This window comes from Arachis hypogaea, chromosome 12 (genome assembly GCF_003086295.3).
Source record: "Arachis hypogaea cultivar Tifrunner chromosome 12, arahy.Tifrunner.gnm2.J5K5, whole genome shotgun sequence".
Taxonomy (NCBI): Eukaryota; Viridiplantae; Streptophyta; class Magnoliopsida; order Fabales; family Fabaceae; genus Arachis; species Arachis hypogaea.
Genome location: NC_092047.1, coordinates 109,611,461 through 109,628,525, shown reverse-complemented (window position 1 = coordinate 109,628,525; position 17,065 = coordinate 109,611,461). Strand labels below are relative to the sequence as shown.

Sequence of the window (17,065 nt, the reverse complement as noted above, 5' to 3'; positions counted from 1 at the left end):
AATGAGTATTAACTCTTTAAATGCATTATGGTTATAAAAATTTTGATATCTATAAAATTATTTATTCTAACTATGATTTGTATTTTTAGGAGTTAAATTGAGACAAAAAAATTTTACTTATCAAAATAACTTTTGTATTATTTTTTAAAAATTCTTTTGATAATGATAACTTTAATTATACAAATTTTAATATCATATTATAAAATTATTTATTTCATTCTTGTATTGGTATATTAAAAAAAAATTTTATCTGTCAAATTAACTTATAATAAAAATGATTTGAAGATTTTTTATCATCAATGAAATTAAACTCTTTTAAAATAAGTAAATTGATAAATTAAAAAATATTATTTAATTATTATTAAATTAAGATAGCCTTAGTTAATACATGATATAAGTTACAAAATAAAAAACAATTAAATTCTTATTTTATTGATTTATCAATTTTCTCATTTACTACAAGAGAACCGGCAGATAGCAGCGGTTGTGAATCCGCTAGAAGATAGCGTGCGGTTAAACGGTTAGCAGCGGTTAATAGTAACCGCTGGAATAACCGCTACAAGATGGTATTTTGCCGCGAAATATTTTTGCGGCGGTTATAACCGCTACTAAACAATAAACTAGAGTACTTGGAGATGGCAGCGGTTAGTAACCGCTGCGAAATTTCACTTTCCGAAAATCAGTTGTTTTAATATCGCAGCGGACTTTTTAACCGCTACTAAATGTATTATTATGGTTTTTTTTTGTTTAAATCCGAATTATCATATATAATTGTTATTTTAATTCCTGTTATATTTTTCCACTTCGTAAGTTGCTTTAATTTATTAAAACAACAAAGAACTAATCAAATTAAAAAACACAAAATAGTTGAAAAATATTTACACAAGAAACAAACATCATAAGAGAAATTTGTCTTCAGTATATCAATGTCTGTATACTAAAAATTAAAAACTCACAAGTCATTAAACAACAAACAATAAAAAAGTTTGTAAACTAGAAATTAAAAAGTCAAGGGTCATTACACAGCAAACAATAAAAAAGTGTTCAGATTCAAAGTTTTTCTATTTCAATTGATTTGACTCCATGATATTTCATTCAGATCATTAGTGCCACAAGATCATGTTGCACGGGATACGGTCGGTGTACTTCCCAAAGCTTCCAGATCCGCAGCTATGTCAGGAGGCAAATTACCTCCTTGTTGCTGTATTAGGTATCTTAACAAATTTTCCATTGTTTGTGACTTTGCCTTTTTCTCTGCTGCCTCTGCCTTTAGTATTGCTGCCTCTGCCTTAAGTTCTGCAATCTCCTTCTGATACTCCTCAACTTGCACATTGGAGGCTGACTGCTGTGGAATATAACGAAAACACTGAGTGGGACATGGTCCGAAACCCATTCCACGAACTCGTCCTGGATGCTCCTTGCCAAGAACTTGTGCGAGGGAATCATTCTGTGAAAGCTCCTTGCTGGAGGCGTCTTGGCTCTCAATATGCTCAATTGCTTCCTGCATACATGTGATATTTGGAGTTAAACTAATTTCAGATCTACAATTGTAAATCCAACAAGAAAACTGAAAAATTAAACAACATGACTTACACCAACAAGACGCGCATCTTCATTTATATACGTGCCATCCTGTTTTTTATGTGACATGGTCCATATCTCTCCTCTACCAATAGGTCTTCCCTGTCGTTGCTCCTATAACATTCATGTGGACACAATGATAGTTAAAAAAAACTTTATATTACAAAAAACTAAGCCAAAATCTAAAACTGAATTACTGTTATTGATTACTTCTTCGTGTCTTTTTCTGGCCAATATTTTAGAACCTCCAGTATGTGTGTAACGTTGCTTTGCATGGTTTGCAGCATTTTTTCTGCACTTCTCCTATAAAAAAAAAAAAGATAAAAGTGAATGGGATAATTTAATACTTTTAAGGTCCATGAAATAGCCATGAACAATTTCAGGAAAAAAACATAAGGTAAAGGGATTTTGGGTAGAAGTTTTTCTACTGTCACAACAGATACAGCATATCTAGCAATAATTCAGAGAGTTTTAAAATGAATAGACTGAAAAATTGATTGAATATTTGTTACCTTCGTTGAATCCTTCAACCGATATTCAAGAAACCACTTCCAGTGATTTGCATCTATTCCTGATGGTTTATGGTTGGCATTTTGCTCAAATGTCCTTCTACTATCATAAAACTTATGGAACAAGTTATTTCTTGTGTTCTTCCAGTTTCTTCCTATCCTTTGTATGATTCTCTGCTTTATTCTTCCTCTTTCATCGTCCTCATAGTGAAACACTCGCTGCAAATATTTCACATAATAAGTAAATCAAAATCAATTAATGTTACTAATCTTACACATGGTGTAGAGTTCCAAAACGACCACATTAATCTAACTCTTATTGGTTTCTATTTTTTTCTGCAATCTTTTTTACGTGGATGATGCAATCCCTTACAAAATTTTCACCATCATTAAACTACTCTTCTTGATGATCCCTTTAATATGTAAATTCAGAAAACAAGAAGAATATTCTTAATGATGGTATATGGTAAGTATAACGTATTTGCTATCTTTTTAATCTATGTATTTCAATCTTATATATAACTATTCATCCTGAATTTCTTAGCTTATACATTCTAAGTAAGTAACAATATTTCTGCATATAATTTGATTATACATAAATTACTTGTAAAGGTGTATTATGTTTATTTTCTGGTAGGTTCTAGCTTATACAAGCATGGTTTACAATAATAAATATAACCTGCAATAGGTTGTTAGTTAATCTAATCAAATGCTCATACCCAAAACAGTTCAACTATCAAGCTCAATTAATTTCCAAACTAATCAAATGATGCTGGTAATGGCACTCATCATATTACTGTAACATATATTCAATACATGTTAACCATATTCTCTAATCTGCATGCCTTAGATTCAGTAATAATAAAGAGACATTGAAATTTACTATTTAATGTGAGGAAATTAATACCTGTACAGCACATAACATAATAAGATGCATAATGAAGACCTTCTGTACTATACTGAGGACCGAATCACAAAATCATCAACCAATCACGTCTGTAATGAAATTTTTGTATTCTCTTTTCACATTTAAGCAAATTTAAATTAGTTTTTTTCCTTGCATTGTGCATGAAAATTGTGAAAGAAAATAATTATTCAATTTTTCATTTCAAGTGCAGTTCTAGATAGTATGTATGGAAACATGTGGATTCCAACGAATAAATATACACCCATATTAGTTAAGTGTTAATATAAAATTCTATTAACTGTTAATTTAATTAATAAAAGGAGAAATGTTAATTTATAAAATCTGAACTGTTAATTGTCTTCATCAAGAATTACAATTTAATTATATAGAGACATGTTAACTTCAATATTTGGGTAACGGATTCCACTAATGCAACTGTGTACTATACTTTCTTTTTTTTAGCAATTTGATTTAAGAAAAAGCAAAAAATAATAGCTAGCTAACGGATACTTCTCTATGCTAGATGCTTTTTTATAAATCTGTTGATGTTTATAAGTTTTATTATTATTATTATCATTAGTTACATTACTAAATGTGAAGGGATGAACTAATAATATGATGAGTCCTAAGTAAAAAAAACTTATCATAAGATTACATATATTAAGATTTTGATGTGAAAGGATGAACTAATTAAATAGTCCAATGATGCGGTAACTTACATCATTATTAATTTTAATTTCTTTACTACTTTTTATAATTTACCAAAAAAGTTAGATCATGATTAATTACTTAAATTAACCAAATTTAAGTTAGATTAAGTGTTAAAAATAATTATGATAAGTCAATCAATTTTATTTCCGTTAATAATGTAAAGATATGTCACAAGGGGTAAATTATCCTCTAATTTAGAGAGGGGTAAATAGAATTCCCAAACATATATTAATATATTTTCAATGAATTTCCAAGGTTGAAATTCATGTGTGTGCGTATTAATCTTCCCCTTGTTCTATCGATTTAAGAGAAACAAAATGAAAAATTTTACAATTGAATTACAGTTGATCGACGTAAATCCAACTTCAAGCAGTATTAAAGCCTTGCTATTCAAAAATAACTCTAAAATTACCTTAAACTGGTCAAACACGTGCTCCTTGATAGCCTTGTTCATTGTCCTCCAGCTTTCTTCACAAATTGGTAACTGTTGAAAATCAGCCCCCAAACTCCCCAAGAACCCGCTTAATAAGCCAGCTGATTGACCAACTTGTTGCATCTCCTTGTTACGGTGGAGTACGATCTTCCTTCCAGGAGGAAGTGCTAATGCCTCCTTAACTGTGAGATCCATCTTTTTTATCACGCCGTTTTCTAACGGAGGAAACAAGTGTACAACATTGTAGTTACGGAGAGAATTATAATTCAAGAAAATTTTAAATATGATCCTTAAAATACGAGAAAAAATAATACCAATGACATCAACTTTCCAAAAATCGGTGTCCTTTTTTTTGCTGTTAGCATTGCCTAGATGTTCAGCTTCGTGCGCGGCAAACAAGTCGTCGACATGATCATCAAAAGACTCGACCTCATCCGCCTCTGGGTCATAGTCTTCATCTTCTGAATAGACATCTGCATCTTCATGTGATCCCAACTCTCCGTGCGCATTGCAGGAGCTCGAGTGTCACTCATGTCACTCGACGAAGCCAACCATCTTTTATTGCGCGGAGGTCGAAACGGCACAGCATTAACACGAGATTGTCGACCACTATTGCGGGAATGCGGAAGTGGAGGCGCTCTAGCACGTCGCTGTGCACTTGAAGTGTTAGCTCCCGCATACGTGATTCCATCCTTGTGTACAAAAACAAATTAGGTAGTACATCAACCAACCTTTTTTACTATACCCACAAATTAAATTGAATAAAAATCTATCCTAAAATGCAATTGAACTTTAGGATGCTCAGCTCAGGCTAGCATTGCTTAACTCACCAGAGTAGCTTGGGTTTGATTATCAGGGGCAGCAACAGTACGGGCTGCACTACTAACGGTGTAACGAGGTTTCCGAGACATTTGATTAATCCTTTAAACTACATAAGGTAATTAGACAATTAGTAAGATATGAACAAAATAGAAAATCAAGAGTACAAAACACTCAAACCTTCACCAACAGACAGCTGTTACACACATACTTCTTAAAAAAATGCAAATTATAAGCTAAGTTTTCTTTTTAAGTAAGGAATGCTTTGGTACCGTTATCTGATGGAAGAACTTTTTCGAAAGATATTTATTTGTTGTAAGATTTTTTGAAGTAATCACATACTAAAAATAGAACCTGAAAATGGAGGTGGGTTGAGAAACACTGAGTAAATGTGCGGTTTTTGAAGTTAGCAATCACAAACAATCGAAACTGTGTGTGTGAGGCATCTTGTTATTTGTTTCGTAACACTGATTAGTGTAACGGACAGCCCCAAAATTTTTATAATCTATATGATAAAAGAACAACATTAAACAGTTTACACCTAATCCTTCAAAGGTCGTGATTGGATCAACCCCATCCCTTTTACCCTTTATGCGAACTAACAAATCTGCAATTGAACACTAGTTTTCTGACGAAGGCTTTGAATATGAACACCCCATTCAATTTCAAAGACGTAACAAAAGCTCAAATTAATTTATTTGACAATACTATAAAACTGAAACGAAATTAGACAAATATTAATGTTGACTAAGTTATTTAAAAATACATAATAAAATTAAAAGAATCAGTAATTTTACCTGGGAAACTAGTAGCTATAAAGATTGAAAATCAGTAATTTTATTAAGACTCTTAAAATTTTTCAACTTACTAAAAAGGTTGCTCTCTGTAGTATGTGCAATTTTGAAAAATTAAAAGAATCCGAAGCTACATCTTTTATTCGTACTTGCAATGAATTTAGTTTACTGAGTAGTGTTGAGTTTAGTCATTTGTAAGTAATTACGGACCATGCATTGGTATAATTAAAGATTAGAAATACATGGCCCATATTAGCAACAAAGAGAAAAAAGGTTTCATTTCGATCACAAAGGATCGATGGATAAGCAAAAATCAATAAAGACCCATGCCTATGGAAGGACAGGGACCAATGAATATTGCAGCAGAGAAATTCCTTGAAGAACCATGTCCATATACATACATGTCAATAACCTATAGACAAAACATTTCACTAATTATTAAGTGCATTTGCAAGCACGTGTATATAGATCCTTTAAGAATTAAATGAGTTCAAAATGGTTGAACTATATAGACAAAACAGTTCACTCATACACCTTTTTAATATATATATATATATATATATATCCTTTAGGAATTAAATGAATTCAAAGTGGTGGGTGTATATAGACAAAACAGTTCACTCATACACCTTTCATATATATATATATATATATACATATTTTTCATTATGTATTAACATATGTAAGCAACAAATATAGCTTCTGATGAGAAAGTTTATTCAAAGTTTGTTCCTTTTTTTTCCCCTGTTGGCAAAAATTAGGGGTTATTCAAAATAAGCTTGACTAAGCGCACTGAACTAAGAAAAGGCTAACAAATACATTAGTAAAAAGGAAAACTAAACCGCAAATAAAACCACATTAAAAATTTATAGAATACAACTAGTGTCCAAATTTCAATATTCCAATATCAGCTACTGAGGAAATGCATAAGCAGAAATCTAATGCAACAATCAACTCTGGGTGTACATGTTATCATATTGGAAAAATAGATCGTGTTAAACACAAAAATAAAAAACAAAACTTGGTCCAACATACTCTTATTATTCGGTGACGTAAATAGAAAACCTGATTCATAAATTTGTTTTTTGTTATTGATTTATAATATTTTTTTAATTAATCAATTATTTTTTATGTAACACAAAATTGAAAATTTTTTTACTGATTTAAGTTGAAGTGTTTGAAACATGTTTTCCAAAAATAAATATTAGCGGGAACTTGAATAGACATAAGAAGACAATGTTTAAACAAGAAATTTCAACTTAAAAATATATTGCAGCGGTTGAGAGAGAACCGCTGCAAAAAGCTCATCAAAGTACATTTGCCTAGTGACATTTTGTGGCGGTTAAAGCAAAACCGCTGCAAAATGCTACGCTTTTAGTAGCCACATCCAAATCCGTCGTGCTAACCGCTGCCAAATAGTATTTAGCAGCGGTTTCTAGAAACCGCTGCTAAATTTCCGCCGCTAACTACCGGATTTCTTGTAGTTTTATAATGTCGTGGCGGTTCATGTTTTATTATTACCACTCAACATTAAGCATGGTATTAATTAGTCTCTCTAAAAAACTAACTTTTTTATAACTAATAATCAATGACAAAATAGAGAGCGAGGAATGATGAAGTTGTTACGGTTGAAAGTAGGGTGACAATAGAGGAATAGGATTGGGTTTTTGTCCTATATATTTAATTTTTTTTATTTTATAATAATTTTCATAAAATTTGTTCCGCTTCTACTTGTAAGTAGTAAAAAATTGAATTTTAATTTAAGTATCTATCTCGTTTGTATAATTATTAAAATTTAACAAATAAAATTAAATTTTAAAATTTATATAATTATCATCTTATACATAATATAAATTAAAATAAAAACTTGAATATTATACAATATTATTAATTATTTTACATATATTATGTATATGACAAGACGAGAATTATTTAAATTTGATTTCATCCCTCTTCGTCTAAGATCTCACTCCGGTAAAAATTCATCCAGTACGGGGTGAATATTCGTAAATTCGAGTATTGTCATCCTAGTTAAAAGATAGAGATATTTAAAAAAAAATCGATTAAAAACATAGTTTCCAATGTTAGAATTTTATCTTCTATATGTTGCTCAATTTATTATTATAAAAATTAGTTTGAATAATATTATTAATTATTAATAACTGTCTTTTGATTAATTATGTTGGCAATTAATGATAATTAATTTATCTTTAAACACTTTGATTTCATCCTTGCTAGTGGTTCAATATAATTATAAGTTTTAAATTTAGATAAAAAAAAACAAAAGTTATAACATTAAAATATTCATATTGGCTATGATTACTAGAGATACTACGTTGAGTATGTTATGAAATTACTGAACATCCACTTTTTTAAAGTACTATTTTTCATCAATAAATATAATACTTAAAAAAAACACACACACACACACTTTTCTTGAGATCTTTTCACCGTATTTATTTTACTGAGACCATTAGACATGAAAATTACTATCATTCCAAACTACAGAATCAACAACACATGCATACATTTAATTTGTTGGTCTTCCAAAAGCTTTCATCTAGCAAAATTTTAATTTGTTTACATTTAATTGTCATGAAAAATAATTTAGTATAAAACATCATTCACGTATTGGTTTTGATTTTTTTTTGGCAAATCATCCTTCTAGTGGTTTTGTTGTGAGTGTAGCATTTTTCAAGAAATACGTGATGCATATATATTACTAGATATTGTACAATAATCTCACATACATATTATTATGTAGTTTGTTGGATAAAATATAGACTTAATGGCCATGGTAATAGGCCTTGTATAAATACTTAACAAAATAATTTGGATGAAACTATCATAATGGCCCATAATTATGTCTAATTGTTAAACTCACTACAAGAAACGTTGTTAAAATCGACGGCCAAATCGACGGCTTAGCCGTCGATAATATTGAAATTCGACGGCAAAATAGACAGCGCAGTTGGTCGCTATAAAGCCTGTCGGTTTTTCAAAATGCTAATAAAATCGACGGCTTTCATGACCGTCGATAATAATTTAATAAAATCGACGTCAGTTCCGTCTGTAATATGGGTGTGAGAATTTTACATTCTTAATAAAATCGACAACATTGCCGTCGATATTATTATTTAAAATCGACGTCCTCTTTGTCGATAATTTATTCAATAAAATCGACAGCCTTTGTGTCGATATTTAACTCAATAAAATCAACAACACTTTTGTCTATAATATGTTTAATAAAATCGACGTCAAGGCCGTCGATATGTGCTTGAATAAAATCGACATCTTTGCCATCGATTTAATTATTTAGATTTGTGTATTTTAACTTTTAAAAGCGACAACTTTGCCGTCGATTTTAATAGTTATATGTTTTATTATTTTTTCTATTTGAAAAATAGTAAACCGTTAATACAAATAAACTTTTAAATATAAAAATAAAATTTAAACAGAATATTAGATAACAAGACAAATAAACTTTTAAATATAAAAATAAAATTTATACTAAATATTAGATAATGAGTTTACAAACATATCAAAATAATAAATAACCCTCTAACATAAAGACTCAAGACAAGATAAATAACTAAACTTAGAGTTATATTCGTTTAAATTGCAATCTACTAATAATATAAAATATTCAAAGTAAAGTAATTAAATAACCTACTCATACTCGTCTAAATAATCATCTGAGTCATCAAAATCGTCAGAATCATCCTCCCTTTGAGAACTCTGTGGTTGTCCTGGTCGCTGCAGAATAGGTGGGAGTTTTCTACCTGGGGCTGGGGCTGTGCTTTTCTGAGAGCTTGGGAAAATAAAAGGAGGAGGTGGGGGAACACGTGATCCAGAACTACTAGGACCCATGGCTCTCACATACTCAGTCAAACTGCTCAACTGATGACTAAATTGATCCATCTGTGAGTTACTGGTGTTGAGATCCTCACGCAAGGATTCAACAGTCTGTTGCCACTCTCTTTTCTCCCTTTGGTAGTGGTCTTCAAGCTCTCTATATTTAGCGGCATGTTGTTCAACTTCCCTATTGAGTATTATGATTCGTTCTCTAAGATCCAAAACATCAGCGCTGGTGGTCGTGGTTGGCCCATCAACTCGAGGCCGCACCATGGAAGAGTTCCTTACCTCACCCATGCCATATACCCTACCTCTTCGTTTTCCACCCAATGTCTCAATCCATATGCTTTTCTCAGAGACAGGCGGTGGATCAATTACACCAGCCTCTATAGCAGCCTGCCGCTCTTGCTCAGCCTGAAACATACACTCTTGAAATATATCCTACAATGAGGAGAAATGATTGATAAACTACTATAAGTATTAATAATGTATAACAATTAGATAACAAAATAGTTACAATTAATAAAGGTAAGTTACCTTTGTCTTTTGGGAGTGTTCATCAACCCATTGAGTCCTATCCTCTTTGCGAGTATGAGTGTGCTCAAAAAACTCATCCATACGTGATTGTCTTCCAAGCGAATGATTCTACATAATGTAACCAAGTTATCATGTAATATGGGATGTATTGTACTAAGCAATTGATTAAGCAGAAAATAAAACTCAGCAGTTTGCATCAATTCAAGAAGAAACTAGATCAAGATCATTATTAAGAACGGATTTCACTCTCTATTGATTAAGGCTTACCAAAGCATAACCAAATAACCAATTCAATCATATCTACATATGCAGAGAATTTGGATATAAAATAAGCAAGAAAATTCGTGCAGAACCTTACTACTAATGATAAACCTCATGAAAATCAATGCAACTTCAGGAGATGTATTTAGTTTTGATAACTAAAGGGAAGGGAAGAAAAAACAATCAAAATGCAAGGGAATAGCTTGAATAAACAATTGGTACCTAAACAAAAACTGAACTAAAGAACAAATTCTTTACTTCTATATGTGGTAGTAATGCCATACCCATGTAGAAAGACAGCAACAATGTCTACTCTTAGATGATTGATTTAGTGGCTGAAAGTTTCACAACTGAATTAAAAATAGCAACAGCAATCAAGTAGCACATGTTCCCATGAAGTGCATTAAGTGCATTAAGTGACCAAGGAAGTGAATCATAGGCCCCGGACTACTCTAGATTCACATGATGCCTCCTACCTGGTTCCAGTGCATCGAACTCGCCGGGAACTTGGCTATTAGGAAGCTGCGAGAATTGACCGAGGCCTAGATCAGGGACAACCTTGTTTGAACACCACCAGGGATTTGGAAGTATCATATTTTCATCAATCATTTGAAAGTATCATATTTTCATCATCCACATTGAAGTGAACACTAATATCATTAACGCTTCCTTGTATAGTTGTATATTTTCACATACCAATTACCAGGTAAACGACACAATGGAAACACTTATTTATTTATTTATTTTTTCTAAATCTAATATCTAATAATTAGTAGGAATTATAAAGCAGGCTATCTACTGTGTCCTTTCTATGTATAGTGCATGCAAATACATATTATTTATTTTATCAATTTATATTCAAATTCTGTATAATATAAATATAAATTACAAATTCTATAAGCAACTTACCAAGCGTAACCTCGCTTCTGGAAAGGTGGTGCCTCCTGCAGTGTGAAGAGAAGTACCTCGAGTCGATTTCCTGGTAGCTGTATTTCTCACCTGTAATTGTCTATAGGCATCAGTGTTCCAACGTCTCATCAATTCACCAAGAACTTCTGGTGGGATCCAATATGGACGGGCACCTTTTTTGCGAATGGCATGGAGCATACCTCGCAAGCGCTTGGCAGCCCTAAACCTCCAAGCTTGATAGATATCATCCTCTTCCGTATCAATAATGTCAAAGCATTTCTATTTTAAAAAAATCATTTGAATAAAATTTAGCCTCTGAACAGATACAAATTTATTTTGCTGACAAATAAATAACAAGTAATGCTGAGTTTAACAAGTAATAATAATCTAAAGATATCAGAATTCTCTCTAATAGCAAAATTATGTAAAATATTAGGATAAAACGAAAAATAATAATGAGGTTTAGATAATACAATCATGTAGTGAAAATCATCTAAATATGCTGATCTTTTTTCTAGTTCGAGTTGAGTGCCTAGTTTCATCTAAGACAATGTTGAAAAAATTAAGGTAATAATTAAATTAAAGAAAGCTATTAATTTAGATTGTGGACATGATCCTTCAGAGCTCAAAAGCCACAACTTTAGGTCTATGGTACAATTATATATAAGCCATCAATTTAAAGGACAAGAATACGACTAATCTAGTACTTTTGGTTTACTTTGTAATCATAATTTAAGCAAAATCTAAAGATAATTTAAGCTTTATCCTGCAACTAGTTTCAATTTGCAATGCACAGTTGCACATATACACACACACTTGCTCTCTCTCATAAGTCACTTTTAGTCATAAATTAGGGAAAAGCAAGCAAGCAGACAGACAGCTACGCTCTCTCAACACTAACACCACACTCAAACAAACCTACCCACCCTCTCTCTCTCTCTCTCACTCTCTCTCTCTCTCTCATACCACACAGAAAATAATTAAAAAAAAGTGAAACAGAGAAGCATAATAATAGATATGCATAACTTTGTACACAACTACACATGATTGGGCTAGTCACAAGTTTAATAGTAATATTGTCGAGAATCCAATGGGTGTCATGTTTGATGTTTGTGCAGATTGAAATTCAAATAAAAGGTTTGCACATGGATCGCAGCAGGGGTAAACTTCAACAATATTAGGCTTTAATAATCAAATGAAGCAGAAGAGAGTTTATTAAAAAATTGGTGTTCTTTAACGTTACTTGGGAGATTCAGTGATTGAGGCCCCACCACCGTGATCTCAATCAGGACATGTAGGATCTGGTGGTTGCCTCCATCGGAGACATTAATATCACTATACACCCCTTTCCACTTATGTTAGTTTCATTAACTCATTCATTATTACTTCACGCAAAGACTTAAAAGTAGAAGCAAAAACAACCAACACTTGCAGTTGCAGGGATGTCCAGAAAAATACACCTTTGAAATCAATTATCTCACAGCAGATACAGATAAAAAAGTAGAAGGTTAAACCTTGAATAGCTTTTTTGGGAGTCTTAAACTCTACCAATACTTTGTGATAGTGTATATGATGAAGAACCAAATACTCCACTATTGTTTCTTTGATCAAAAGATTCTATTGACCCACACCACTACAATTCCCACTGTGAAATGCTGCATAGAAATATCAAATATTGCAAAAGAGTATATCAGAATCTTGAGTTCGGTAGTAGAAAACTGAATATTCTTTCAATATTGATGATTCCTCATACTTCACAAAGAAGCAGAAAACTAACTAAGCTCCAAGAAGCTAAACCAGAAAACAGAATCAGCTAGTAACAAAATGCTTAATCAGTAACCGAATTTCAAATTCCAACAAACTTAAAACTAGCTAACAAGAAATCAAGCAAGCAATCAACACATGAAGAATAAGCAGAAGTTGGCAATTGCTAATACCTGAGCTGAAATTACAGCAAGCAATAATTAAAGAAATGAAAAGGGTAGTGTACCTGGTCATAGGAAATCCTAACTTTGCAGCACCAGAGAGAGAGGGAATCTTTTAAGAAAGCTGCTTCAAATGTATATGTTGTTGTTAGAAAATCAAAATATATAGTTAGGAACAGGGAATCATTGCAATCTATAGATATAACTCTAAATGTTTGAGAAGAAATGAAAGTCACGTTAAAATACTATATAAACTATAAGGTATTGAAACAATAGAAAAATAATCATTTTAATATTTTTATATTTTTGTCTTGAGACTGTTATTAATAAAAATGAGGATGGAATCCAAAGAGCCAATAGATTTGTGCCAGATTTCAAAAGGAAAACAGAACAAAATGCATAGGTCATTAACACGGATACAATATGCTTTAGCCATTGCTAATACAAGTTTCACGACTGAGTCGCTCATAGTTCTGTTCTGTTGAAGGGAATTGATATCTTGGATAGACTTGGTTATTATTTAAGTTATAAGGCAATAAGGCATGATTGTGTTTGTGATGTAAGTTTTATAACACAGATTTTGATATGATAGCAGTTTTTCTTCTCAATAATGTACATGCTAATTGAATTTGTTTTCCCATAATATATAGGAGTACCATAAATCTAATAACAAATGATGCATCTAATATTTTTCTGCTCACTTCCCAAACTACCCTTGTCTTCCTTCATATTTCCAAAGCCATCCTCTTCACCATCAATGTTCAAGTACGCAAAAAAGCTATAGAATATCACTACAAAAATTAGAAGTATTAGATCTAAGGGTACTCTCTTCTATATGCATCATTTTCTTCACGTGAAGTAAAATTTGCCTTCTTCCTTAGCAAACAACAAAAAGTAAAGAATGGATGATTGATGATGTTATTTTTTTATCATGCATTATATATATTATAAAGAATAAAAAATATGCAAATACTTTCCTTGTAGAACAACCTTTTCCTCATCTAAATTAGATTCAGATTTCTCTTTCTACAGCTTTATAAATTTTATCTCATATTTATCAAGTTTTCCAACACCACTACTAGATTCGTTTTTCTTAATTTTTTATTATAAGCTATGGTCTATCTGAATCATGAGGAAAATTCATCTTTATGCTTCTTCAAAAAAGCTGCTCTTTACTTTTATTGACATAATTAGATAATCTTTTCTAGGGTAACAAAGTTCAATTGAAGCCCTCAAAAGATGGAAAAGGAGACTTTCATTAAAGCTTTTTATTCATTTCCATAACTAATACATAGATGTAGAAAAGTGAATTGCATAAAGTGCATGAATGAGAAAGAACCAATAATTAAGTAATAACGTGAATCTTCATAGGAGTAGAAGCAAGTACAAAATTCAAAGCATAATCAACAATCGTGCATTATTGACAGTACTCTTCACCAAAAGTGTGTGTGTCTCAAGTACAAACTAAAACTAGCGGACCACACAAAATGTGCCTTAGCTTTTACCAAAGTGTGGTACCAACCATTGAACTCCATCGAGCTCATTACCCAAACGATGTGTTATTAGATTCTTCCCTAGCTAGATACAATTCACTATTTACTATTTTACTCTATCAAAATGTTATAAAATTGAAAAAATAAACCTAATAATAATCATAATAATAAAGCCTTACATACAAAAATTCCATTCAGGCATTTCTCCGAACATGTGGTGTGCAGAGTTCAAAACAGTAAATTTCAGTTTAATCTAAGCAACATTCAACCCAGTAATTTCAGAAAGATACAGCCAACAACAATTTCAGTCCAGAAACACAAGTTTTAACAAACCTAAGCCTAACCAAAATTTCTAAAAATAGAATTAAAAAGCAGTGAAAATAAAGAAAAGAAAGACAGGGAACAGGGGAAAGGAACCTGCATTGATGAAAGGAGGAAGAAGAACGGAGAGGCGGTGGGGTGGTGGTGATGTCGCGGTGGCACAGAAGGTCGCCGCCGCTGGTGGTTGCTTGTCGGTGCTTGAAGACGCGGACAGAGGGTGACTCCACGAACAGGGGTGTCGCACGCAGGAACGAAGAAATGGAGAAATGGGGAAGAAAGAGAAGAAGGAAGAGAGAGAGGGTAGGCGATGGTGGTCGCTAGTGGTGGTGTCGGACGGAGGCGGTGTTGAAGAGAAAACGTTTTTAGTGATAAAAATACCTAGCTTGAATTTGGGGAAGACATGCGTTTCTGAACTTTAGAAGCAGGAGTTGAGAAAATGTATTTTTAGTGATAAAAATCGACGACCTGTTTGTCGATTTTATTCAAATTTATCGACGGCAAAGGTGTCAATATTTTAAATAATAAAATAGACGACAAAATTTTTTATTTTAATATAAAAAAACAACACATATAGCGTCTATTATATAGATTAAATTTAGACCGTTCATTCCATTTTAGAAAGTAATCTAGATCGTTCAAATTTATCGACGGCAGGGTTGTCGATATTTAAAATAATAAAATAGATGACACATTCGTCGATTTTAATATAAAAAAAACACATATGGCGTCTATTATATAGATTAAATTTAGACCATTCATCCAATTTTAGAAGGTAATCTAGACCGTTCAAATTTATCGACGGCAAAGTTGTCGATATTTAAAATAATAAAATAGACGCCATATTCGTCGATTTTATTTTCGACTGCTGATTCGCCTATACTATGACGATAATAGGGAAATAAATTAATGCATTATAAAAATATCGACGACTAGGCCGTCGATTTTAATATTTTTATTTTTAATTATTTTTTTTAGTAATATCGACAGCAGGCCGTCGAAAATTATCGACGGCAGAAATAGCCGTCGATTTTTGCCGTCGATAAACACGCTTTTTCTTGTAGTGACTATTGGATACAAATTAAGAGTTTAATAATTTTGATGTGATGATGGTATTAAAACGTTTTATATAGCTGTTCAATCACATATGTTTCTATTATATATATTTTTTTAGATGACTATTCACACGAAAAAATGTAAAAATAGTTATTTTTGTTAATATATATAATATTACGTAATTCAATACATGTGTAAAATTATTTCATACTCTTAATGTATCAAAATTAAATTTATAAATTAAATAAATATAAGATAAAAATAAAAACATTTTAATGTATTGAACATGCATATATGTTCAAGAAATGTGGGCAATGAAAAGGAAAATTGAATACTACGAAGAAGGGTAGTGTACTATATAATTTATCCAATATGTTTCTTCATCATGAGAAATATGTCTATCTCATAGTCTATGTCCTCCAAAGATCTTGAGATATCTTTGTATAACCACAACTATAACCACAATTGTAACGTTTTTCTGTTCGTCTTGTAGGCGTACTCCAAGTTTTTTACCTCTGTTCACTCTCACTGATCGTAGCTTCTTCCTCGAGACTCTTATTTCGCAGTGGTTGATCGTGTATTTCATTATAGTTCTATGATTCATAGTATCATTTTCTATTTGATACCTTTGAATTCCATATTCGAAGTTGAATCGATTCTTTTTAATGAATCGATTCAATACATTTCTTATGTACCCATAGGTGCTATATTGGATTTGAATCAGATTTCGGATCAATCAATATATTGATTTAAATCCAATATATTGATTGATCCGAAATCTGATTCAAATCCAATATAGCACCTATGGGTACATAAGAAATGTATTGAATCGATTCATGAAAAAGAATCGATTCGATCGCAACTTCGAATATGGAATTCAAAGGTATCAAATAGAAAATGATACTATGAATCATAGAACTATAATGAAATACACGATCAACCACCAGTTACTGCCAC

At 31.7% G+C, this 17,065-nt stretch overlaps 2 protein-coding genes across 2 annotated transcripts; both read right to left on the bottom strand.

The window, feature by feature from the left end:
- Window positions 1-1,117: 1,117 nt before the first annotated feature.
- Window positions 1,118-4,336, bottom strand: LOC112730521 (uncharacterized). Its single transcript, XM_025780602.1, has 4 exons — window positions 4,121-4,336; window positions 2,094-2,309; window positions 1,594-1,695; window positions 1,118-1,501 (listed from the first exon to the last, which is right to left on the bottom strand). Exons 1-4 carry the CDS (start codon window positions 4,334-4,336, stop codon window positions 1,118-1,120), a joined length of 918 nt encoding a protein of 305 aa, XP_025636387.1.
- Window positions 4,337-9,217: 4,881 nt separating this feature from the next.
- Window positions 9,218-15,507, bottom strand: LOC140177366 (uncharacterized). The gene is made up of 6 exons (XM_072210462.1): window positions 15,152-15,507; window positions 13,307-13,365; window positions 12,831-12,971; window positions 11,317-11,595; window positions 10,147-10,254; window positions 9,218-10,050 (listed from the first exon to the last, which is right to left on the bottom strand). The coding sequence occupies exons 4-6, from the start codon at window positions 11,512-11,514 to the stop codon at window positions 9,424-9,426; spliced, it is 933 nt and encodes a 310-aa protein (XP_072066563.1). The 5' UTR covers window positions 11,515-11,595; window positions 12,831-12,971; window positions 13,307-13,365; window positions 15,152-15,507; the 3' UTR covers window positions 9,218-9,423.
- Window positions 15,508-17,065: the final 1,558 nt, after the last annotated feature.